The 25,681-nt window shown below is 59.0% G+C and overlaps 1 protein-coding gene across 4 annotated transcripts in view; it reads right to left on the bottom strand.

Annotated features, from left to right (window-relative positions):
• The window catches only part of LMTK3 (lemur tyrosine kinase 3), a 30,185-nt gene continuing 4,504 nt past the window's right edge, over positions 1-25,681 (bottom strand). For all 4 annotated transcript variants that reach the window (XM_054466351.2, XM_054466350.2, XM_054466349.2 and 1 more), the window contains 11 exons: positions 25,252-25,370; positions 19,251-19,338; positions 18,733-18,881; positions 16,797-16,881; positions 16,602-16,723; positions 16,315-16,464; positions 12,795-15,319; positions 9,126-9,541; positions 6,812-6,947; positions 6,515-6,652; positions 1-1,565 (listed from right to left, as the gene is read on the bottom strand). In XM_054466351.2, the coding sequence (XP_054322326.1) occupies positions 1,549-1,565; positions 6,515-6,652; positions 6,812-6,947; positions 9,126-9,541; positions 12,795-15,319; positions 16,315-16,464; positions 16,602-16,723; positions 16,797-16,881; positions 18,733-18,881; positions 19,251-19,338; positions 25,252-25,370 (3,945 nt within the window). In that variant the 3' untranslated portion in view covers positions 1-1,548. The remainder of the gene's footprint in view (positions 1,566-6,514; positions 6,653-6,811; positions 6,948-9,125; positions 9,542-12,794; positions 15,320-16,314; positions 16,465-16,601; positions 16,724-16,796; positions 16,882-18,732; positions 18,882-19,250; positions 19,339-25,251; positions 25,371-25,681) is intronic.

Consider the following 25,681-nt stretch of genomic DNA (forward strand, 5'->3'; position numbering starts at 1 on the left):
AACCCAGGAGGATTGCAGTGAGCTAAGATCGCCCCACTGCACTCCAGCCTGGGCGACAGACTGAGACTCCGTCTCATAAAAAAAGGAAATAGAGACAAAAGCACAAGGCAGAAGGACATAATCGAGACAGGAGGAGGTGACAGGGAGACACAGACAAGGAGAAAAATGTGGAGGCAGGGAGGAACTCGAGACAAAAACATCGAAATAGAATTAGACAGGGAGGAGGAGGCTGAGAGCAAGAGACTCAGATGGGGAGACAGGAAAACTCCAGATCAGATGGAGACCAAAACTGGGGCAGGGTGAGACAGGGAGCCAGAAGGATGGAAATGAGAGAGAGCCACACAGAGAGGTGCGGTTAGGGTAAAGGCAAGGGATGAGAATGTCAGCGAGGTGGGCAGTCGCATGGAAAGGTAAACTGAGGCAGCACCACGCTGGGTGGGGAGGTAGACCCTGAACTTCAGGGAACAGGCAGTGCCAACCTGAGGTGGGCGGGATGCGATCGTGATCCAGTGTGGGCATGAGCAGTCGTTTCTGAGCCCCTGCCCCACTAGCCCCTGGCCCTGGGATAGTGTCTGGCCACCACCGCAGGCCACCTTGCAGAAACGTGGCTCTGACCACAGCCCGCACCTTCCCCACCCAACCCCAGTGGGCTCCTTATGGTTTTTTGTTTTTTTTTTTTTTTGAGATTGAGTCTCACTTTGTCGCCCAGGCTGGAATGCAGTGGCACGATCTCGGCTCACTGCAACCTCCATCTCCTGGGTTCAAGCGATTCTCTTGCTTCATCCTTATGGCCTCTTGAGCCAGCAGTGCTGCTGCTGCAGCGGCCGAGGTCGGGTGATGCGAACACCAGGCGCAGAGCAGGGATCCGGAGAAGCGGAGAAGCAGAGAAGCCGGGCCTCCGCCACTGTGCGGGAGTTTCCGCCTCTCTGAGCATCGATGTCCCATCTGCCATGTGGGCCCGGCTGTGAGGAAGGGACTTCTCAGGGTCGCACTCTCTCCCTACATCCTCCCCTCCTCACCTCGCGAAACACGCACAGGCCCCGTGTTCCTCCAAAAAGTTGTTTTTGTCTTTTTTAAATAATGTGAAAATGCCACGCGAAGGTTTGAACCAGAGGCCCCTCCAGGGGCCGGGCTGGGGAGGGAAAGGGGAGACGCGAAATGGGGGTTCCGGGTCCCCGAAGCCTGCGGCCCCTGTCTGGGGCCAGGAGTGGGTGAGGAGGGACCTCCGCTGTGTCGAGGGGCTCCAGGCCCAAAAGAGTTCAGTTCAGTTCCGAGAAAGGCGGCTCTCTATGGAGGGGCGGGGGGGATTCCTGCCTCATTTGGCTCCGAGGGGGTCAGGGGGGTCAGGGGAGCCATCTGGGGGGCTGGGGGGCGGGGGCCCGGGGCCTCCCATTTGGCACATGGTGGGGGAGTGGGAGGGGGAGGGCCCAGCCTCGGGGGCCTCCCCGGAGGCGGCGTCTGCGGTGGTGGCAGTGGCGCCATCATCCACAGAGGATTCCATTCTCAACCCCTCTTCTGAGGGTGCAGGGGGGTCGGGTCTTCGGGGAATCAATTCTCCACGGGGCCTGAGGATGGACAGAGGAGAGAGAGAAATGAAATTACTAGGGGAACAGCCTCATGGCTTCTAAGTCACTCAGCAGAAAAGCAAAGCCCTCGCCCACCGTGGCCCAAAAGATCTGCTCTGTTCCCTCTCTGTCCTCACCTACCCCTCTTCTCCCCTCTGCTCCAGCCACTGGGCCTCCTGCTGTTCCTCCAGTGCTCCCAGCACAGTCCGACCCCAGGGTCTTTGCACATGCTGTTCCTGCTGCCTGGAACATCCTTCCTACGTGACTCAGGCCCCACCTGCAACGTCCCCTCCACGGAGTCCTTCCCCAACCATACTGAATCAAGCAGTCACCCCTGCACGCTCATCTTTCTCACTCATTTCCCTCTGACTGCTTTGCGTTTGTCACTTTGGGATGACCCTGTCCTTGGTTTTGTTGTTGTTGTTGCTGCTTTGTTTTATTTTGAGACGGAGTCTCGCTCTGTTGCCCAGGCTGCAGTGCAGTGGCGCAATCTTGGCTCACTGCAAACTCCGCCTCCCGGCTTCACGCCATTCTCCTGCCTCAGCTTCCCAAGTAGCTGGGACTACAGGCGGCCCACCACCACGCCCGGCTAATTTTTTGTAGTTTTAGTAGAGACGGGGTTTTACCGTGTTAGCCAGGATGGTCTCAATCTCCCGACCTCGTGATCCACCCATCTCAGCCTCCCAAAGTGCTAGGATTACAGGCATGAGCCACTGAGCCCGGCTGACCCTGTCCTTGTTTGTTTTTTTTGGTTTTTGCTTGTTTGTTTTGAGATGGAGTCTCGCTCTGTTGCCCAGGCTGGCATGCAGTGGCGCGATCTTGACTCGCTGAAACCTCTGCCTCCCGGATTCAAGCAATTCTCTTGCCTCAGCTTCCTGAGTAGCTGGGATGGCAGGTGACTGCCACCACACCTGGCTAATTTTTTTTTTTTTTTTTTTTTTTTTAAGACAGAGTCTTACTGTGTCGCCCAGGCTGGAGTGCAGTGGCACGATCTTGGCTCACTGCAACCTCCGCCTCCCAGGTTCAAGCAATTCTCCTGCCTCAGCCTCCCAAGTAGCTGAGATTACAGAGGTGTGCCACCACATCCAGCTAATTTTTGTATTTTTAGGAGAGATGGGGTTTCACCATATTGGCCAAGCTGGTCTCGAACTTCTGACCTTGTGATCCACCTGCCTCGGCCTCCCGAAGTGCTGGGATTACAAACGTGAGCCACGCGCCCAGCCCACCTGGCTAATTTTTGTATTTTTCGTACAGACAGGGTTTCACCATGTTGGCCAGGCTGGTCTCAAACTCCTGACCTCAAATGATCTGCCTGCCTCGGTCTCACAAAGTGCTGGAATTACGGGTGTGAGCCACCGTGCCTGGCCTACCCTGTCCTTGTGGAAAAGCTTCCTGTCTGCTTGTTCCTATAGAATGTAAGCTCAGTGAAGACAGGGGCTGTGGTCACTGCTGTGTCCCCAGCATCCCATCTGGCACAAAGCACACCTTTTCCCTGTGGAAAGAGCTCTCCCCAGGAACTCCCACTAAACTTTCCTATGACTCTAGCTCTGACTTCCCTGGGCGAGCAGAATGAAAGCCCCATCCATTGTACAGACCAGAAAGCTAAGGTCCAGGAGGTGCAGGTTCTCGACGGGGGCCTCATATCAGGCTCCCTCGTGCTCCACCCTGTACTTCTTACCTGGGGGGCCTGGGTCAAGTCACTGCCCTCACTCCCAGTCCCTGAGCTTCAGTTTCGCTCCTTCAATGGGAAGCATGACCTTCATGCTTCATGGAGACTTTGGGGTATGTGGCATCTCTTAGTACCCAGTAAATGTTTGCTAAGTGGACAGAGCCACACTGAGCAGGGCAGAGGAGAGGACCCGCCTCAGGCCCCCACACCATGGTCTTGGGAGCCAGACAGGCTCAGCAGCCCACAGCCCACACTGCCGCAGGAATATCTGTCAACTGAGCGAAGGGATTTGGGGTTTGGCACAATTGCACCCTCCGTCTCCTGGTGATTAAAGGGGAAGGCATTCTCGCTTGCTAGTCCTGCCAGCTCAGCCCTGACTCACCACTTGGCAGTGTCCCTATACCCTGGAATGCACCCCCACCCTGTCCTCACAGAGCCCCTGCGATGATGGCCTAAGGGAGGAAGTGACATTCAGAGTGAAGCCTGAGGATGCAGGCAAGTGAAGGAAGAGTCAGCTCCCAGCTCTGTCCCGCCTGCCTTTGACTTTCTGCCCTGTCCAGCCTCTCCATTCCCATGGCCCTGGCTCACGGTCCTCTCCTCAGCCTTTCTCCAGCCTCCCAGCTCCCACTCTTGCCCTTCTGCCCCCAAGAGACCCCAGAGCAGTCTTCCTACACCCAACATTGACTTCCCTCCCCTGCTTATAGTCCTCCATGGCTCCCTAGCACCCCCAGGACAAAGTCCCAGCTCCTCAGTGCACCCCCTGCCCTCCTCAGCCGTCCATGCGCTCTAAGTAACCCTCAGCCACATCAGTGTCCTTCTGTTCCTTGAGCGGGCCAAGCTCTCTCCTGCCTCAGGCCCTGTGTGCAAGCTGTCCCCTCTGCCAGCACGCTGTCCCCTTCCCCTTCACCTAGTTAATGATAACCAACCCTTCCAGTTTCCAGTTAAATGAAACTTTTTTTTTTTTTTTTTTGAGATGGAGTTTCGTTCTTGTTGTCCAGGCTGGAGTACAATGGCTTGATCTCGGCTCACTGCAACCACCAACTCCCAGGTTCAAGCGATTCTCCTGCCTGACCCTCCCAAGTAGCTGGGATTACAGGCATGCGCCACCATGCCCAACTAATTTTGTACTTTTAGTAGAGACAGGGTTTCTCCATGTTGGTCAGGCTGGTCTTGAACTCCTGAGCTCAGGTGATCCGCCTGCCTCGGCCTCCCAAAGTGCTGGGCTTACAGGCGTAAGCCACCACGCCCGGCCTTCTAAGGGGGAAACAAAGCCCTTTCCTCTTGTCATCTGCTTTCTCTGCAAGCCTGAGTTTGCAGTTATTCATTTGTCATAGCAGTGTGTGGTCACCCGTCTTGCTCCACATTGAATCCCCTGTGCCCAGCATGGCGCCTGCACACAGAAGATGATCAGAAAACATTGACTTAATTAAGTGCAGTAATAGCTAATAATAATAATAGCTAATGGGGCCGGGCACGGCCTGTAATCCCAGCTGGGAGGCCGAGGCGGGCAGATCGCCTGAGGTCAGGAGTTCAAGACCAGCCTGTCGAACATGGTGAAACCCCGTCTCTACTAAAAATACAAAAGTTAGCCAGGTGTGGTGGTGGGTGCCTGTAATTCCAGCTACTCAGGAGACTGAGGCAGGAGAATCGCTTGAACCCGGGAGGTGGAGGTTGCAGTGAGCCGAGATCACCCCATTGCACTTCAGCTTGGGCAACAAGAGCAAAACTCTGTCTCAAAAATACTAACTAACTAACTAAATAATAATAATGGCTAATGGTTAGAGACTGCTGCTGCACGAACAGGCTCTGTGCTGCATACACGGAAGGATTAAGCCATTTAATTCCCTCAGCAATCTCATGAGTTAGATCCTGTTATCATTCCCACTTTACAGATGAGGGAACTGAAGCACAGAGAGGGAAAGCGACTTTCCCCAGGTCACACAGCTAAGAAATGGCAGGGACAATATCTGGAGTCAGGCAAGATTGGGGAAGTAGGAGTGAAACTCTCCAGTGGCGCCTTCTACCTTAGCTCTGATACCCGGGAGCACCATCTGTCCCGCCGAGCTGGGCACAAGCCTTGGGTCCTGGTGTGTTCCCTGGCTCAGCAGTAGAGGGCAGCAGAGAGCCCAGTCCCGTTCCAGTCCTGCGCTGGGACCTGCCTGTGTGCCCTCCTCTCCCAGAGAGTGGCCTTAGCATCGCTAAGAGTTGGAAACTAGGGGCGACATGACCCCTCTCCCAAGGTGGCCACGAGGATTAGCGATATGGCGCATGTGAAACGCCAGGAAAGAAACCTGACCAATGTTCACTACTGGAGAGGGCACAGACTCAGAGGCCGCGCAACTGTGGGTTTGAATCCCAGCTCCTCACTTGTCTCCGTGCCTCAGTGTTCTGTTTTGTAAAATTGGGACCAGACTGGCCAGGCCCGGTGGCTTACGCCTGTAATCCCAGCACTTTGGGAGGCTAAGGTGGGTGGATCATTTCAGGTCAGAAGTTGGAGAACAGCCTGGCCAACATGGTGAAACCCTGTCTGTAGTAAAAATACAAAAGAAGTAGCTGGGCGTGGTGGTGCACGCCTGTGACAGCTACTTGGGAGGCTGAGACATGAGAATCGTTTGAACCCAGGAGGCAGAGGTTGCATTGAGCTTAGATTCCACCACTCCCTCCAGCCTGGGCGACAGAGCGAGGCTCCATCTCAAAAAAAAAAAAAAAAAAAAAAAAAATTGAGGACGAGACTAGAATCCACCCCATGGGATCGCAATGAACATTAAATGGGTTAAACAGTGGTGAGGCACTGCAGGGTCCACGCGAGAGCAGCGGTGCCGCTGTGACTGCTCTCTAACCCCCAGCTGTGTCCTCCCTGCTCTGGTTCACACCAACTGGCTTTGAGCACTCTGGGTTTCTCTCTCCTTGTCTGCCTCTTAGCACCGTGTTCCCCAAACGGAGGTGGGATCAGGATCCGGCAAGTGCCAGGCCGGAGTCTGAGCCCAGAGATGGGACAAAAGATGGGCAAGAGTCAGGGGTGGGGGTAATCCCCACAGAAGGCGAAACTGAGGCTCAGGGGTTGGGGACGGCTGGCCTGCCTGCCTACGACCGTCTGATGGACATCGCCTGGTCTGAGCTGGTTCCAGAGCTGGGTGGGGTGTCTGTTGACTGAGAGGGGAGAGAGAAGAGACTGGGAAGAGAGAGGCAGGGACATCGAAAGATGGTCACAAGAAGTTGGCAGTGGAACATAGGGGGACAGAGATGGGCAGAGGAGGGGGCAGGGCCGAGGATATGGTACCTGCGGGCCGGGCGTCGGGGGCCCGGGCGGGTGGCCCCGGGGTCTCCAGCGCAGGCGAGACGGAGAAGCGGGAGAAGCACAGCGGGGGGCCTGGAGGGGGGAGGAGGGGGAAATCCTCCGCCCACTCGAAACTGCCTCCTGCGGCAGAAGGAAAGACCGCGGTCAGGGCCGCAGGCACCTGCGGCACTCCCGCCCTCTGGTCCCGCCCCTCCCGACCAAGCCCCTCCCACCCCATAGACCCCGCCCCGTCCACCCCATGGCTCCCGCCCCCTCCCGCCCCATAGGGCCTGCCCTCACCAAAGCCGCTGTCGTTGCTGGGAAACCCATCTCCGGGGGTGGCGGGGTGGGGAGGCGTCGGGGGCGCTGGAGGCGTTGACGGGTCCGTGTCCCCCTCGGGGGGGGCCTGGACGCTCAGCTCGTTGGTTGGCGTCTCCTGTGAAGGCAGATTAGGGGGAAGCCAGAGGGGACAAACCTTCACGTCCCATTTACCGCATCCCCCAAAAGCAATAAAACCGGCGAATATTTCTGGGGCTCTAGGAATCCCAATTTGTATTCACTGACTCGCACGCTCTGGAGAGGTGGCTGGAGCCCCTAATCTGGCTTCGAAGCCTTGGGCCAGCCTTAACCTCAACCTGGCCCGAGGCTCCTTACCTGACAGCAGAGCCCCGCGCACAGCTAAGTAGCCCAACGCAGGGATTCTCTCCTGGCTCATTAACGTGCGGCCTCCACCGGATCCCCTAACCCAAAGCGATCTCCATAAGCCCCACCCCGTCCCCGTCAGTCCCACCCACCTCTGAGATCTTGACCTGCTCCAGTGGCCCTCCCAACCCCTGCCCCATCTTGAGCGCATCCCGTGCCGGACGCAGTGACCCTGCCCCTGAGCCCTCCCTCAGAAGTAGACCTGCTCCCGCCCTCCAAGTCCCACCCCTCTGAAAACATTTCAGTGGCACAGGCCCCAGTTCTTGGCCTTGTTCCCATTCCTCTCATAATCTCAGCCCAGTATGCCCGCCCCAGGTTCATCTAGACAAGGTCCCAGTTCCTCAGCACCACTCGCGCTCCCTTTTTCTCTTCAACACCATCCCGTGTTTTTCTTTTTGTTTTAGACAGAGTCTCACTGTCGCCCAGGCTGGAGCGCAGTGTTGTGATCATGGCTCAATGCAGCCTCAACCTCCCGGGCTCAAGCGATCCTCCCACCTCAGCCTCCCAAGTAGCTGGGACTACAGATGCACACCACCACACCAAGATAATTTTTTTCTTTTTAAGAAACGAGGTCTCGCCATTTTGGCTAGGCTGGTCTTGAACTCCTGACCTCAAGTGATCCTCCCGCCTCGGCCTCCCAAAGTGCTGGGATTACAGGCGTGAGCCACCCGGGACAGGCCTAACTCTTAACACAATCCTCAACCCATCTCTCTTAAAGACCCGTCCCAGTCGTTAGGTTTGCTCATCCCTGACCCCACCCCAAAATACCTTAAGACTACCTGCTCCATCTCTGAAGCCCACCTGCAGTCTAGCCATGGCCCTTCCCTAGTGGGTAAGATCTGGTCCATCCCGAACCAGCCCTACAGACACTAGAACTCTAGTCAACAAACCATGCCCAAACTCTCACTAGGCCCCTTCACCATCCAGGCCTCTTCTCAACACTTCCTCCCTAGCCTCTCCAGGATCCCATACTTGACTACCCAGTACCCCCTCTGTCCTTCCAGACCCACCCTCTCTCTCCAGGCCTCTCCTCGCCCTCTAGACCCCGCCCCCATCACAAGCCCTGCCCTCACCCTAGGTCCCACCCCAGCTCTAGGCTCGGCCCGTCCTCCTGGCCCTGCCCCATTGCCAGGCCCCGCCCTCACACTCAAAGCCTCCTCCCATCTTCCTAGTCCCGCCCCATTTCCCTGAACAGTTTCTCCCCAGACCCCGCCTTCACCCCTCAGGCCCTGCCCGCGCCCTGCTCGATCCGCCCCGCCCTAGGCTCCGCCCCCATTCCAGCCTTGGACTTTCTCCAGGCCTCCTCTTGCCACGCCATAGGCTTGGCCTCCCTCAGGCCCGGATCCAGACTCTGTCCCGATCCTAGGCGCGGGCTCCTTCCAGGCCCCGCCCCCGCTCTAGGCTCAGCCTGCCTCCAAACCCTGCTCTAGACCCCGCCCCACTCTAAGCTCAGCCTTCGTCTAGGCCCCGCCCCAGGCCCTGCTCCTCTAGGCTCGACCTCCCTCCAGGCCCCGCCCTGGGCTCCGCCCCACCCTAGCTCGCTCTCTCCCTGGGCCCCGCCCCACTCTAGCTCGGCCCCGCCCCACTCTAGATTGGGGCTCCCCTTAGGTCCCGCCCCACTTCAGCTTGCCCTCCCTCCAGGCCCCGCCTCAGGCCCCGCCCCACTCCAGCTCGGCCTCCCTCCAGGCCCCGCCCCACCCTAGCTCGGCCTCCCTTCAGGCCCCGCCCCACCCTAGCTCGGCCCCGCCCCACTCCAGCTCTGCCTCCCTCAAGGCCCCGCCCAACTCTAAGCTCGGCCTCCCTCCAGGCCCCGCCCTGCTCCAGCTTAGCCTCTCTCCAGGCCCCGCCCAGCTCTAGGCTCCGGCTCCCTACAGGCCGCGACCCCGCAACCGCGCCGTCTCGGGTTTCGCACCTGGTCGAAGAGGTAGACGGTCACGTCCCCGTGGAAGGAGACCATCTTGCGCTTCCTCTCCAGCTCGCTGTCCTCTGGTTCGTCGGCCCCGCGCGGAGACTTGAGCAGCCCCCGCAGCGGGCGGGCCGCGTCCGCGTCGGCGCTGCTCACCACGACGGGCACCGGGGCTGCTCGCGCCCTCCCGGGGCCCCGCGGCCCCGCCGCCGCGCCCGGCGCCGCCGCCTCCTCGTCCTCCTCCTCGTCCTCGTCCTCGTCCTCCCCGTCCTCCTCCGCCGGCCCCGGCGCCCCCGCCCCGCCGGCCTCCCCGCCAGCCGCCCCGGCGTCCGCGCCCTCCCACGGGGGCCGCCGCGGGCCCGGCCCCGGGAATGGCGTGAGCGTGAGCGGCGGCAGCGCCAGCGAGAGCCGGGAGAGCCTGGCTGCGAGGGGAGAGACCTGGTGAGCCCCAGTCCCGGTGAAACTGAGGCAGGCCCTCCCACCTAGCTGTGTGGCCTCAGGTAAGCCCCCCGCACAATCTGGGCCTCAGCACCCACTTTGTGAACGGAAGGGCTGCACCGGGGCCTTTCTCCAGGCAGGGTGGGAAAGGTCCTCTCCAGTGCTCAACCTCCCCAGAGCTCCCCAGTGCCAACGGCTTTAAGCCCCAACTTCCCACAGCCCACCAGGCCCTCATGCCCTGGCCTACCTGATTTCTCTGGCCTCTGTCCCCACATCCTCTGGCCTGACCTCCATCTAGCCACATGGGCCACCCCACCATTCCTCCGACCGAATAGCTGGGAATACAGGCGCACGCGCCACCATGCCCGGCTAATTTTTTGTATTTTTAGTAGAGACGGGGTTTCACCATGCTGGCCAGGCTGGTCTTGAACTCCTGACCTTATGATCTGCTCTCCTCGGCCTCCCAAAGTGCTGGGATTACAGGCATGAGCCACCACACCCGGCCAGATCCACCTCTCTGAGCCTCTGTTTCCTCACTGGCAAATGAACAAGGGTCACTTATCCCTCCCTTACTGCATAAGTGAACTGCCCTTTCTGGGCTGATGGCAGGGGCAAGAGGAGGGTGGAGATGGGGCAGGGAGAAAGATGAATGCAGACGGTCCCTCTCTGGTCCTCGTTCTCTCTAGTCAAGTTTTACTACCTTTTGCTATTCTCTAAACATGGTGGGCCAGTGCCCATCTCAGTGCCCTCTATCTAGAACACTCTCCCGCCGACGCCCACCTGCCTCACTCCCTCCTTTCCTTCACATCTGCTCAAATGTCACACTTTTGTTGACCAGACGTCTCAGGGTGATGGGGTTATGGGCGATGCTGCATAGAGGGAGTGTTTTGTTTTTTTTTTTTGAAATGAAGTCTCTCGCCCAGGCTGGAGTGCAGTGGTGCGATCTCGGCTCACTGCAACCTCTGCCTCCTGAGTTCAAGCGATTCTCCTGCCTCAGCCTCCCGAGTAGCTGGGATTACAGGTGCCTGCCCCCACGCTCAGCTAATTTTTGTATTTTTAGTAGAGACAGGGTTTCACCATGTTGGCCAGGCTGGTCTCGAACTCCTGACCTCAGGCAATCCTCCCACCTCGGCCTCCCAAAGTGCTGGGATTACAGGTGTGAGCCACCGCACCCAGCCTAGAGGGGGTTTTTCTGGAGTTATGAGTACCCAGATAAAGGTCAGGTTGACAACCTTTAAAAATTAGGAAGGCTTCCTGGAAAGGGGAAATTTGGGGTCTTGAAGGATGAGTAGTTCACTTGGAAAAAAGCAGGCCATTCTCTGCCTCTTTTCACCCCCTAATCCTAATCCAACCCAGATCCTCTGATGCATCTTAGCTGCTCATCTCCCAACATTTTCATGCAGCCTGGGCTGTTTCCTGATACAGCTGGTCACAAACTCCCTACAACAATCTCAAGGAAGTGACAGTGTTCGAACACCACAGGCTATGAGGAAGAAACGTCCTCTGTCCAGCCCACTTCCTGACCCTTGCCCATTGAGCCACAGGCTCCTCTATGGAGATGATAACTGTTTCCTCAAGTGTGGCTGTGAGGTTGCCAGTGTAAAACAGGACCCAGCCACTTATAACTTTCATACCCGTATTTAAAGAAATTGCGCCTCCCAGAGATTCTGCTGGAACTGTATTTCCTATGTCCACATCTAAACAAGGGCTATTTATTTTTACCCTTCATTTATCTTAAAGAGTTTCCTCTGTGGCAAAACACTTCCTGCATTCCTACCAAAACTTAATTTTCAGAAAGGCATATCTGTGCCTTCCAGCTCACTAGTCCTATGGTGGTGGAGTTGTCAGGGCAAGATCTGAAGCTCCCTGGGTCCTAGCCTTAGGCAGCTCAGGGCCTTGCACGCAGGAGGCCTGGCACACTGGATAGATGCCTTAGCTTACTGGAAAGTTGTTTTTTGTTTGTTTGTTTTTGTTTTTTTTTTTTTTTTGGAGACAGAGTCTTGCTCTGTCACCCAGGCTGGAGTGCAGTGACGTGATCTCGGCTCACTGCAATCTCTGACTCCCAGGATCAAGCGATTCTTGTGCCTCAGCCTCCCAAGTAGCTGGGACTACAGGTGCATGCCACTACGCTGGCTTTTTCTTTCTTTTTTTTTTTTTTTTTGAGACAGTCTCGCTTTATCACCCAGGCTGGAGTACAGTGGCACAATCTTGGCTCAGTGCAAACTCCGCCTCCTGGCTTCAAGCGATTCTCCTGCCTCAGCCTCCCGAGTAGCTGGGATTATAGGCGCCTACCACAAAGCCTGGCTAATTTTTGTATTTTTAATAGAGATGGGGTTTTGCCATGTTGTCCAGGCTGGTCTTGAACTCCTGACCTCAGGTGATCCGCCCACCTCGGCCTCCCAAAGTGCTGGGATTACAGGCATGAGCCACCCACCGTACCCGGCCCACGCCTGGCTAACTTTTGTATTTTTAGTAGAGATGGGGTTTCACCATGTTGGCCAGGCTGGTCTCAAACTCCTGACCTCAAGTGATCCTCCTGCCTCAGCCTCCCAAAGTGCTGGGATTACAGGCATGAGCCACTGAGCCCAGCCAGCTTATTAAGTTTAAATCAGCACACGCTGGCAGCCTGGGGGCCTTGAGCCATCCACAGACAGGCTTCCTTTGAATTGGCTGCAACCATAAAAACAAAACAAAATAAAAACCAGAGCTCTAGTTTAAAAGGGAAAAGTAGCAGATTCGCCAACACCAGGTGCACATTCCTGAGAAGTGGCTGCCCCTTCTACACAGGGCATTTTTTTCTGAAGCCCCACTCTGCCTCCCCAGCATGCTTCATCCGTTTCCCTATGTCATCTGGCCCCTGTGGGCATGAGTTTTGAGACCCTTGGTTTAAGTGAGTTGCAATAATAAAAGCAGGTGCTTACTGAACCCCTTGCTCTGATTAAGTGCCTTGGACGTTCTAATTCATTTAACCTTCACAGCAACCCTATGACGTAGGTTCTATCCCTGCCATCCGTTTTTGGCAGATGGGTAAACTGAGGCACCATGCAGCAAGGACATTTGCCCAAGGCCAAAGAGCTAGAGAGGGGGCCGAACCAGGATGTGAGCCCAGGTGGTGCAGGCTTCAGGACCTGCATTTATCACTGCCAGCCCGACCCGACATCTTTACCCACACTCACCCTCCGCACGCCTCGGAAACAGCCGGACCTCAGCCCTGACTGTGCCCCGCAGCCTCCTCACCTTTGATCTGCTCGCTGTTCCCCTGAGGGGGTCCCAAGTCCAAGAATAGTCGTGGCATCTCGGGGCCCTTCCTCTCGGGCTTGGGGGGGTCCCCGTCTCCGCTGGGTGCCGTGTCTCCGCCGGCCCTGCTGTCTGGGGCCCCGGGCTCTCCCTCGGGGGCCACCTCCGGCCTGGCTCTCGGGGGCGCTGGCTCCAGCCTCCTCGGCTGTGCCTCCGGTGGCGGTGGCAGCGGTGGCGGCGGTGGCTGCGGCCTCGTGTTGTCTACCCATCCGGCCTTTGCGTCCACGCCGCTTCCGGGGCCGCCGCCGGGGGCCGTCCCCGTGCCCACTGGGGCTCGGCCCCCACTCCCGAGGTCCAGCCTCCCAGCCCCTGGGGCTCTCGGCGCCCCCCCAGTCTCGGGGGCTCTCCTCTCGGTCCCGGGTTCCAGCGTCCCGTTCTTGGGGGCTGGGCCAAGGGGGCCAGGGGCTGTCTCCCCGCCGTTCCGGGAGGAGGCCACTGCGCTGGGTGCAGGGGCTCTCTCCAGAGAGGTCTCTGGGGCTGGCTCCCCGATCGTGGGGGCTGGACCCCAACTCTCGGGCGTCTTCTCCCAGGGCCCTGGGGCTCTCCAAGGCCCAGTCTCTGGTGGCCTCTCCGTGTTCCTGGGGAATCTCAGGCCCCCATTCTCTGACACCTTGTCCTCGCTCTTTGGGGGTGTCAGGCCCCCATTCACCAGCACCTTCTCCCCGGCCTCTGGGGACCTCAGCTCCCCATTCTCCAGCGCTTTCTCCTCCCTCCTTGGGGGTGTCAGCTCCCCATTCTCCAGCACTTTCTCTTCTCTCTCGGGGGACCCCAGGGCCCCATTCTCCGCCGCCTTCTCCTCGATGCCCGGGGCTCTCTGGTCCCCGTTCTCCAGCACTGTCACCCCGTTCACTGGGAGGCTCAGGCTTGGGGCTTGTTTCCCGTTGCCCAGGGCTGTCGGGTCCCTGTTCAGGCCCGGGACTTTCTCTCTGTTCCCGGGGCCTCTCCCCGCCTTCCTGGGTCCTGTCTCCCGGGCTGTCGCCCCCTTCTCCCCCAGGAGGTTCCTTGTCACATCCTCCCGCAGGGACATCAGCAGCTGCTCCGTGCTCACTTGAACCACGAAGGTCGGCTTCTCCCGGGGCCCCGGGAGTGGGAGCGGACCCGGGTCTGGAGGTGGCCGGGGCGCTCCTGGGTCGGGTGGCTCGGGGGGAGCCCGCGGCCGAGGGACCCCTTCCTCCTCGGCCGCCCCCCCACCTGGGAAGGCTCCCTCTGGGGAAAAAGGGGTCTCGGTCTCGTAGCCGCTGTCCCCCGGCTTGGGGCCCGGCGACGAGAGGCCTGAACCGGGACTGGCCACGGCCGAAGGGGGGTCGGGGGACGCGGCCGGGTCCGCGGGGGCCCGAGGAGGTGGCGGCGGGGGGGGGGGAGCGGGAGGTGGCCCCCGCCCGGGGTACTGGGGCGCCGCCGCCCCCATGAGGGGGTCCAGAAACTCGGGGGGGGCCGAGGCGGGGGGGGCCATGGGCAAGTCGGCCAGGGAACCCCGCTCTGCCCGCAGCGAGGAGTCGTCCTCGGGGGGGTGGGGGCAGCCAAGAGCAGGGTGCCCTCCCCAGCCTGCTACGGCGTCCCCCCGCTCCAGTGGCAGGCAGGAGCAGGCCCCCTCGCGGCTGCACAGGGGACAGGGTAGGGGACCCCGGCGGCTGGGGCCTCCTCCAAGGCTGCTGCTGTCTTCCCCTGGGGAGCTGCCCTCCTCCTCCTCCTCTTCTTCTTCCACCCACGGGGCGGTCCCCCGCTCCCCCAGGACCTCGGCAGGGTCTCCCGCCAGGGTCTCCCCGGCGCCCCGGCCCTCGGGGTCCCAGCCGCTCAGCAGGAAGCTGCCTGATGCTGAGGACTGGGCTGGGAAGGGCCGGGGCGCAGGGAAGAGGGGGGAGGCCCAGGTCTCGGACACCAGCTGGGGGACCTCGGAAGGGGCCTGGGGGGCCTGAGGGGCAGGCACTCCTGGGTCCAGGGGGTCCCAGTCGTTGGGGAAGAGGGGCTCAGGAGGGGAGCCGTGCTCCTCCAAGCGGATGTAGTACTCGCTGCTCACGGAGGGGCTGCGGGCGCTGATGACAGGCAGCACGCTGGGCGTGGACAGCGCCTCGTAGAAAGGGTTGGAGGGGTTGGCGTGGGGGGCCGGGGGGGCCGACGCCGGCTGCCAGGCAGGTGCCCCCCCACCCCGGCCGGCCCCACGCCGGGCCTTCTCCCACAGGCACTCGAGGTTGAGGCCGCGGCTGCTCTCGGTGACCGTGAGCACATCGTCGGGGTCGGCTCCAGGGAAGCCATCCAGTAGTGGGAACGGTGAGGAGAGGGTCCCCGGGCGGGGCGCACTGTGTGCAGGGGGCCAGGGCCAGGGGAAGGGACCGTCTCGGGGTGGGGGTGGCGGCGGTGGGGGCCGCGGAGGCCGCTCGGAGAGCAAGTAGGTGAGCTGCAATTGGAGATCAGAGGCTGAAGGGCGCTGGGCAGGTGGCCGCCAGCAGGACTGAAGAATGTCATACCTGGGGAGAGGTGGGGCAGAGTGAGCAGGGCAGAGACCCAGGGAGGGGAAAGAGACCCAGGGAGGGGACAGACAACCAGAGAGAGGGGGACAGAGACCCAGAGAGAGGGGGACAGAGACCCAGAGACAGAGGGACAGAGACCCAGAGACAGAGGGACAGAGACCCAGAGACAGAGAGACAGAGATCCAGGCGTGGTGGCTCACGCCTGTAATCCCAGCACTTTGGGAGGCTGAGGCCGGTGGATCACCTGGGGTCAGGAGTTCAAGACCAGCCTGGCTAACATGGTGAAACCCCGTTTCTACTAAAAATACAAAAAATTAGCCTGGCGTGGTGGCACCTGCCCGTAATCCCAGCTACCTGGGAGGCTGAGGCAGGAGAACCGCTTGAACCCGGGAGGCGGAAGTTGCAGTGAGCCAAGATCGTGCCATCGCACTCCAGCCTGGGCAACAAAAGCAAAACTCTGTCCAAAAAAAAAAAAAAAAGGAGAGGGACAGAGACCCAGAGAGAGGGGGACAGAGACCCAAGAAGTGGGGCAGAGATCCAGGGAGAAGAGGGGACAGCAGAGGGTAGAGATTCAGAGGAGGTAACTGGGCTGGGGAGCTGGGTATTGCGACCCAAAGAAGCAGGGGTGGGGGGAAGATGCCCATAGAGAGAAGCTGACAGGGACCTGGAGGCAGAGGGGACACAGCAGCAGATGGGAACGGCTGGTGAGGGTAGTGGTGTCCCCGTTTGCGCTGTGAGCTCTGGAATCAGACAGGTAAGAAGCAGGGACCTCTTAGGGTGAAGTGGGTTCAAATCACAGCTCTGCCATCCCCTGCCTGTGTCCCCCTGCAAGTAGCAGATGCTGGCAGAAAGGGTGGGGACAGCCCCTCTTCACTCTTGAGGGGTATGGAGGGCAAACGGGATGTGGGTGATGTGGGAAACGAGGGGGGGGTGCTGGGACCATCCTGGGTGGGGTGCGGCAGGCCAGGAGCCCCGGGTGGGCTAGCCCTCACCAGTAGTCCGCGTAAGGCAGCTTGAGCCTCGGCCGGGCCAGCTTCACGTGCTGCTGGCGGACCACGAAGGCGAGGACCTCCTCATCTGACAGGTGGCGGTAGGGCTGGGCCCCAAACTCAAACAGCTCCCACAGGGTCACCCCCAGGGACCTGCAGAGAGCAGAGAGAGGTCAGAGCCCAGCCCTGACCCACCCGGGCCTCATTTTCCCCATCTGTAGAACCGGTGGCATCTAGTAACCCTTCCACCTTCCTGGCCTGCCTCGGCCCCCGCGGCCCGTGGTCCTCACCAGATGTTGCTCTCGCGGCTCTGGTCCACCACCATGAAGGTCCCGTGGAGCTCCCCGAGGAGCTCGGGCGCCGCCCAGCGCAGCGGGATCCACAGGCGCTCTGGGGTCAGGTAGTAGTCCTCCTGGGGGAACCAGGGCGGTGTCAGGCGGGTCAGGGCACCCCACAGCCCCCACCCCGACGGAAGGAAGCCCTACCTTGTAGTTGCTGTGGGCCAGCCCGTAGTCTCCGATGCGCACGGTCAGGTCAGAGGTCAGCAGGCAGTTGCGCAGGGCCAGGTCGCTGCAGGAAGAACGCGGGGAGGTGAGCGCAGGGGCAGCCCTCCAGCCACGCCCTGACCCCGCCCTTTCACACTGACTCCACCCCTCCCATGACCCTGCCCCGCCACACTGACTCCGCCCCTTCCCTCTGATCTGTCTCTCCCCTCTGACTGCTTTCACTCTCCCCCGCTGTCTTGTCTTCTCCCCACCCCTGGTTCCTCCAAGTCTCCTCTCCTTTTCCTCTGCACTGGCTCCTCCTCTTCTTCATCTGACCCTTCTGGTTTCCCCTGCTTCTCTGTTGACTCCTCCCCCTCCTCTCCCGGCCTCCTCTCCTCATCACGTGACCCTACTTCCCCCTCACCTGGCTCCTTCCGTTCCTCTCCTGGCCCCTCCTCCTCTCCTGACTCCTCCCCCTCCCCTGCCCCACTCCCCTGGCTCCTCCTCCCTCCCCTGGCTCCTCCTTCTCTCCGGGTCCCTCCCCTATCCTGGCTCCTCCTCCTCCTGGCCCCTCCCCTCTCCTGGCTCCTCCTCCTCCTGGCCCCTCCCCTCTCCTGGCTCCTCCTCCCCCTCCCCTGGCTCCTTCTCCTCCTGGCTCCTCCTCCACCTCTCCTGGCTCCTCCTCCCCCTCCCCTGGCTCCTCCTCCCCCTCCCCTGGCTCCTCCTCCCCCTCCCCTGGCTCCTCCTCCCCCTCCCCTGGCTCCTCCTCCCCCTCTCCTGGCCCCTCCCCTCTCCTGGCTCCTCCTCCCCCTCCCCTGGCTCCTCCTCCCCCTCTCCTGGCTCCTCCTCCTCCTGGCCCCCCCCTCCTGGCTCCTCCTCCCCCTCCCCTGGCTCCTCCTCCTCCTGGCCCCTCCCCTCTCCTGGCTCCTCCTCCCCCTCTCCTGGCTCCTCCTCCTCCTCCCCTGGCTCCTCCTCCTCCTGGCCCCCCCCCTCCTGGCTCCTCCTCCCCCTCTCCTGGCTCCTCCTCCTCCTCCCCTGGCTCCTCCTCCTCCTGGCTCCTCCTCCCCCTCTCCTGGCTCCTCCTCCCCCTCTCCTGGCTCCTCCTCCTCCTGGCCCCCCCCTCCTGGCTCCCCCTCCCCTGGCTCCTCCTCCTCCTGGCCCCTCCCCTCTCCTGGCTCCTCCTCCCCCTCTCCTGGCTCCTCCTCCTCCTCCCCTGGCTCCTCCTCCTCCTGGCCCCCCCTCCTGGCTCCTCCTCCCCCTCCCCTGGCTCCTCCTCCTCCTGGCCCCTCCCCTCTCTTGGCTCCTCCTCCCCCTCTCCTGGCTCCTCCTCCTCCTGGCCCCCCCCTCCTGGCTCCTCCTCCCCCTCCCCTGGCTCCTCCTCCTCCTGGCCCCTCCCCTCTCCTGGCTCCTCCTCCCCCTCTCCTGGCTCCTCCTCCTCCTGGCCCCCCCCTCTCCTGGCTCCTCCTCCCCCTCCCCTGGCTCCTCCTCCTCCTGGCCCCTCCCCTCTCCTGGCTCCTCCTCCCCCTCCCCTGGCTCCTCCTCCTCCTCTCCTGGCTCCTCCTCCCCCTCTCCTGGCCCCTCCCCCTCCTCTGCTTCCTCCTCCACCTCTCCTGACCCCTTCTCCTCTCCTGGCTCCTCCCCTCTCCTGGCTCCTCCTCCCCCTCTCCTGGCCCCTCCCCCTCCTCTGCTTCCTCCTCCACCTCTCCTGACCCCTTCTCCTCTCCTGGTCCCTCCCCTCATCACCTGACCCTGCCTCCCCGTCACTTGGTTCCTCCCATTCCCCTCCTGGCCCCTCCTCCTCCAGACCCTCCTCGCTTCGTCCCTATTTTGTGTCAGCCAGTCATGGGTCCGCCTCCCCTTTAGCCCCTCCCTTGCGGCCTCACCTCTTTCCCCCTTCCCCTTAGTAGCTCCTCCCGCGGCTCCCCGGCCCGCCCACCTGTGCACGTAGTTGTGGGAATGCAGGTGCGCCAGCCCGCGGGCGATCTCCAGGCCCATCCTCTGCAGCGTCCGCAGGTCTCGAGGGGGTAGCTCAGGGGACAGGCCCTCGGGGGGCCGCTGGGCTCGGAGGTAACGCTTCAGGTCCCCCTGGGAGGGAGGCAGAGAAGGTCAGCACCACCAGCCGCTCAGGCCTCCAGCCAGTCGGCCCGGAGGATGGAATGGCCTCTGCCGTCACTGGGTAGCCCCTCTGAGCCTTAGTTTCCCCTGCTGCTTGCAGCAGGTAATAACACAGCCCATCTTGCCTGCTTGTTCAGGGCAGCCCCCAGGACAGTCCCCAGGACAGTCAGCACCCATGAAATGTTAGCGCATGCCACACATCATCTACGATGATGATGATGATGATGATGATGATGATGATGATGATGATGACGACGACGAAGCCCAGGGGCACCAGGCTTGGCCCCGGCCTCGTCCAGCTGCCCCCTCTGCCCTTCCCCAAGCCCCCAAGACCCTCACCAGTTGACAGAACTCCATAATCAGCAGAAACGGCAGCGTCTCCACGCACAGACCCAGGCACTGGAGGACATTGGGGTGCTGCAGGCTCCTGTGGAGTGAGGAGGCGGCTGAGTTGGGAAGGCAGCCCCTTCCTCTTCATCCCGCCCCAACCTCCCAGCAGAACCAAACTGCTGCCTCCACCCTTTTTTGTTGTTTTTGTTTGTTTGTTTTGAGATAGAGTCTTGCTCTGTCGCCCAGGCTGGAGTCCTGCCTCAGCCTCCTGAGTAGCCAGGATTACAGGCATGCGCCACCATGCCCGGCTAATTTTTGTATTTTTAGTAAAGATGGGGTTTCACCATGTTGGCCAGGCTGGTCTCGAACTCCTGACCTGAAGTGATCCACCCTCCTCAGCCTCCCAAAGTGCTGGGATTACAGGCGTGAACCATTGCACCCGGCCCACTCTAACTTTTTGATCTCAGTTTCCTCACCTCGGAGTCTCTCTCCTCGACCACACCCCACTCCTTCCCCAGGTCCCCATCTCTGGATGGCCCTCACTGGCCTGCTCCTGGGGGAGCAGGTCTCCAGGGACCCCTTTACCTCTCCTTCCTCCTCACACCTCACCTCCACCTTCATTCCTGCCCCAGACTCTTCTCAGTCTTCTCATCCCCACAGCCTCCTCCAGGCCTCCCTGGCTCTAGTCTCTCCCCTTCCCTTTGCCTCACCTGCTTTTCACCGCACACAGCCCTCTGTCGATCCCCAGCACCCCAGGATAGAGCCCCGGCTCTTTGATTCCTCCTGCTCCTCCGGCTGGCCCAGGAGTCAGCTTTATCCCATGTGGGTTTTCCCAAATCTGCAGGTCCTTGCTTAGGCTGAGGCCTTTGCACCTACAGTTTTTTCTCTCTCTCTCTTTTTTTTCCTTTCTTCCTTCCTCCCTTCCTTCCTGCTTTCCTTCCTTCCTTCCTTCCTTCCTTCCTTCCTTCCTTCCTTCCTTCCTTCCCTCCTTCCCTCCTTCCTTCCTCCCTCCCTCCCTCCCTCTCTTCCTTCCTTTTTGAGACGGAGTTTCATTCTTATCACTCAGGCTGGAGTGCAATGGAGTGATCTCAGCTCACTGCAACCTCCACCTCTCGGGTTCAAGCGATTCTCCTGCCTCGGCCTCCCGAGTAGCTAGGATTACAGATGCCCGCCACCAAGCCCGGCTAATTTTTGTATTTTTAGTAGAGACGGGGTTTCACCATGTTGGCCAGTCTGGTCTCTAACTCCAGACCTGCAGTGATTCGCCCGCCTCAGCCTCCCAAAGTGCTGGGATTACAGGCGTGAACCACCACACCCTGCCTGCACCTATGGTTCTCTCTCTGCAGAACGCCCTCCTCTCATCAGAGTTCTCTTGGCCCCCCCGGGCCTCTGCCTCAACATCATCTCCCTGGGAAGCTTTGCTGCCCCCCAATGCCAGGTTGGATACCCTCCCCTTTACCCTCACGCTGTGGGAAAAAGTCAGACTCGGGGGTTTGAACCCCGACTCCCACTTTCCTAGGTGTGTCATCTCAGGCAAGTCACTTTGCTACTCCCTGCCTCAGTTTCCCTCATCTGTAAAAGTGGGACAGTGATAACAACTTCCTCTGAGGAATTGCATGAGATCTGAGAGAAGCTGGTATGTGCTGAGATCCTAGCAATTACTGCTGTTTTAATGGCAACATATTATTTGATTTTATTTTCACCCTGCATTCTTTTTTTTAAGACAGAGTCTTGCTCTTTCGCCCAGTCTGGAGTACAGTGGTGCAATCTCGGCTCACTGCAACCTCCACCTCCCGGGTTCAAGTGATTCTCCTGCCTCAACTCCGAGTAGTTGGGATTATAGGTGCACATTACCACACTCGACTAATTTTTGTATTTTTAGTAGATAATGGGGTTTCACCATGTTGGCCAGGCTGCTCTTGAACTCCTGACCTCAAGTGATCCGCCCACTTTGGCCTCCCAAAGTGCTGGGATTACAGGCATGAGCCACCGCGCCCAGCCTTCACCCTGCATTCTAACTGTATTTCCAGGGCTGCCCACTCTCCATGAGCTTCTTCCTGTCCTACATCCTTTGCACCTGCTGTTCCCTCTGCCTGGAATGTACTTCACGTGGCGCCAAAGCGTGGCCTCCCTGGTGGTCCTGTCCAAGGTGGCCCCTGTCTCTGTCACATACTGCCTCATTTTCTCATGGTACTTCTCACGCTCTGACAGTTTCTCTCTCTTTTTTTTTTTATGAGACAGAGTCTTGCTCTGTGGCCCAGGCTGGAGTGCAGTGGTGCAATCTTGGCTCACGGCAACCTCCGTCTCCCGGGCTCAGGCAATTCTGCCTCATCCTCCTGAGTATCCGGGATTACAGGCATGCGCCACCACGCCTGGCTAATTTTTGTATTTTTAGTAGAGACGGGATTTCACCATTTTGGCCAGGCTGGCCTTGAACTCCTGACCTCAGGTAATCCGCCTGCCTCGGCCTCTCAAAGTGCTGAGATTACAGGTGTGAGCCACTGCGTGCAGCTGACAGTTTCTCTTTTTAAAATGCATTTCTGGCTTGGCCTGGTGGCTCTCACCTGAAATCTCAGCACTGTGGGAGGCCGAGGCAGGAGGGTGGCTTGAACCTAGAAGTTTGAGACCAGCCAGAGCAGCACAGTGAAACTCCATCTCTACAATTAAAAAAAAAAAAAAAAAAAAAAAAAAAAAAGTCCGGGTGCGGTGGCTCACGTCTGTAATCCCTGCACTTTGGGAGGCTGAGGTGGGTGGATCACCTGATGTCAGGAGTTCGAGACCAGCCTGGCCAACATAGTGAAACCCCATCTCCACTAAAAATACAAAATAAGCTGGACGTGGTGGCACATGCCTGTAATCCCAGCTACTCGGGAGGCTGAGGCAGGAGAATTGCTTGCACCCGGGAGGCGGAGGTTGCAGTGAGCTGAGGCCCCGCCATTGCACTCCAGCCTGGGCAACAAGAGTGAAACTCTGTCTCAAAAAAAAAAAAAAAAAAAAAGTCTGTAATCCCAACACTTTGGGAGGCCAAGGTGGGTGGATCACCTGAGGTCAGGAGTTCGAGACCAGCCTGGCCAACATGGTGAAACCCTGTCTCTACTAAAAATACAAAAAATTAGCCAGATGTGGTGGTGGGTGCTTGTAATCGCAGCTACTCTGGAGGCTGAGGCAGGAGAATCGCTTGAACCCGGGAGGCAGAGGTTGCAGAGAGTTGAGATTGCGCCACTGCACTCCAGCCTGACAATAGAGCAAGACTTCATCTGAAAAAAAAAAGATAAATAAATAAAAATAAAAGTTAGCCAGGCATGGTGGCTATGCAGGAGGCTGAGACAGGAGGATCACTTGAGCCTAGGAGCTCAAGGATGAAGTGAGCCTTGGAAAAAAAAAAAAAAAAAAGTATTTTTTTATTTATCTATTGTGTGTCTTCGCCACTAGGGGGTGAGCTCTCCTAGGATGAGAATTTGGTGTGTCTTCCTGCCTGTGTCCTCGGTGCCTAGACTAGTAGATGCTCAATAAACACAAGCGGAGAGAAGGACTGGCTTGGAGGTCTGCAGGAGGATGAGAACATTTCAGGCTTGCAGCCCAGGGTCTGGCCAGGAGTAGGTGCACAGTAACTTACTAGTTATTCTCCTACTGGGGCCTGGCTGGAGGCAGAGCCACTTGTGTGCTGTGGGGCCACTGGCAGTACCCAGCCTTCTACTGCCTGTGTGTAACCACGGCTCTGCTGTTTATGCTGTGTGTCCTCAGGAGAACAGGGTCTCTTACTCCTGCTTGGCGGAAGAATCGTGTAACAAAGTGTTGTTATTGTTGTTGTTTTCTCATGCTGTCTCCCAGGCTGGAGTACAGTGGTGTGATCTTGGCTCACTGCAACCTCCGCCTCCAGAGTTCAAACGATCCTCCTGCCTCAGCCTCCTGAGTAGCTGGGATTACAGGCACCCGCCCACCACACCTGGCTAATGTTTGCATTTTTAGTAGAGATGGGGTTTCACCATGTTGGCCAGGCTGGTCTCGAACTCCTGACCTCATGATCTGCCTGCCTCAGCCTCCCAAAGTGCTGGGATTACAGGTGTGAGCCACCGTGCCTGGCCAATTTTTTTGTATTTTTGTAGATATAAGGTTTCACCCAGGCTGGTCTCCAAGTCCTGAGCTCAGGCAATCTGCCCGCCTTGGCCTCCCAAAGTGCTAGGATTACAGGTGGGAGCCCGACAAAGTGTTCATAAAGCTCCTGCCATGTGTGGGGCTTCAACAGTGGCTGGAGTTCCCAGCATGGGAGACTTGGGGTGGCTGGTGCAGAAGGAAGCCAGGATTCACTGCACACCCACGAATCTGGCCAAGGCCGGCCGCTCTGCTGTCAAATCCTCCCAGCAACCTGCTAGGCAGGATGATGATCCCCATTTGATCCAGATGGAAACAGAGGCTCAGAGAGGTGAAGTGACTTGCCTAGGGTCACACAGCTGGTAACGATGGGAACATTGGGATTTGATCTCAGGTCTGTGGCTCCCTCAGCAAACGTCTACTGAGAGCCAACAGCACTTGTGCTCCGGTAACGAGACGGACCCTGAGCTGCTGCTAGTAGAGACCTGCACTGTCCAACAGAGCTTTGCGAAGGTGGGAATGTTCTGGACCAGCCCTGCCTACCAGGGGAGCCACTGGCCAGAGGTGGCTATTGAGCACTTGAGATATGATGAGGGTAGCTGAGGAAATGTGTTTTTAATTTGATTGCATTTTAATTAGCTTACATTTTATTTATTTATTTATATAATAGAGACAGGGTCTCACTCTGTTGCCCAGGTGGGAGTGCAGTGGTGCAGTCATAACTCACTGCATCCTCCAATTTCTGGCCTCAAGTGATCCTCCCGCCTTGGCCTCCCAAAGTGCTGGGACTACCTTGGCCTTCCAAAGTGCTGGGACTACGAGTACACCACCGTGCCCATCTTAGCTTAAATGTAATAGGCATATGTGGCCAGTGGTTGCTGGCACAGGTTTAGGGAGAGACAGGCAATAAGCAAGTAAGCAGATGATATCGTGACAGCCTGGGGTATGGGTTATGAAGAAAACACACACCATGACGGGGTGGAGCATCCCAGGACCCTCTTTGGAAGGAGGGGAGGAGTAAGGGAAGATGTCTCTGAGCTGAGGCCTGAGGAAGGAAAGGGGCCCCATCCACACCTGGGGTTGAGCAAGGAGTGATATTCTTAAGAGAGGATATAGCAAGGACCAATGCGCTGGGGCAGGGAAGAGACTTCCGTGGGGAGGGTCAGTGAGGAGGCCAGCGTGGCTGGGGTGAGGGGGACATTGGAAGGAAGGGGACAGTGTCAGACTGTGCAGGGCCTGTGGGCTGTCAGGAGGAGCAGATGTGTCCTGTAGGCAGTAGGGAGCCATGGGAGGTTTTGGAGCGAGGGAGTGCCAAAACCCAATGTGTTTCTCAGGGTAAAGCCCACCTTTACAACTGTTCTGATAAGGGGTCTCTGCGAACACACCCTTTCCAAAACAGGGAACTCACTACCTCACAAGGAGTTTATCTGGCGAATGTATACCTAGCCCCATCCTAGAAGCACTGAGAGTGGAGTAGAGACCAAGCAGGGCAGGGATGGAGCTCCACAATGGCCTGCTCGGGCACCTGCTCAGGGACCTAGTCTGTGGCCTGGGGAAGGGAAGTACCAGCTGGTACCCAACATCGAACATGGGAATCTCACATCTTCTCAGCTGCCCCCTTCATGAGGACAGTAGGGTTTCCTGGACTGACTTTCCAGATGAAGATCCGGAGGTTCAGAGGGGAGAGGAGCAGGCCTCTAGCTCAGCTTCTGTGCTCCCGCCTCCTCCACCATCCTGCCTCTCACTTCCCACCTTTAGCTCGGTCCAGAGGAAGAACCTGAGGTTCAGGGAGGGAAGTTCTCCTGCCAGAGCTGCACAGCCGGAAGAGGTAGATTCCAGGTGTGACCCCATACAGCGCTCCTTTCACTCCTGAATGTCACCTCAACAAGGCACACACCCACTGAGAAACCCTCAGTACCTGTACGGCTGTGCTTCTGAGATGAACTTGCGTTGCTCCAGGGGCCCCGCGCTGGCTCGGAGCTCCTTCACCACCACCTGGGCGGGGGTGTAGTCGGAGAAAATCTCTCCCAGGATCACCTGGTCAAGGGGCACCCAGGAGTCAGAGAGTGCCGTTTCCCCAGCCCCGTCCCCTGGGACCAGCTCCACTCCACCACACAGCTCCCAACCCCCGGCTCCTTCCCAGTTTCTCCCTCCACATCCCACCACCCTTGACCCCCACCAGACATGGGGTGAGACACTCACGGGCCCAGAATCCGATGGACGCAGGGACGGATGGAAGGATGGACAGACGGACGGACGCGTGGAGAGCCGGGTGGCGCGGCGGAGTGGTCAATGGAGTGAGGAGGGAGGCGCTGACTGACAGATGTCGGGGATGGGGCGGGTGGGAG

This window comes from Pongo pygmaeus, chromosome 20 (genome assembly GCF_028885625.2).
Source record: "Pongo pygmaeus isolate AG05252 chromosome 20, NHGRI_mPonPyg2-v2.0_pri, whole genome shotgun sequence".
Lineage (NCBI taxonomy): Eukaryota > Metazoa > Chordata > Mammalia > Primates > Hominidae > Pongo > Pongo pygmaeus.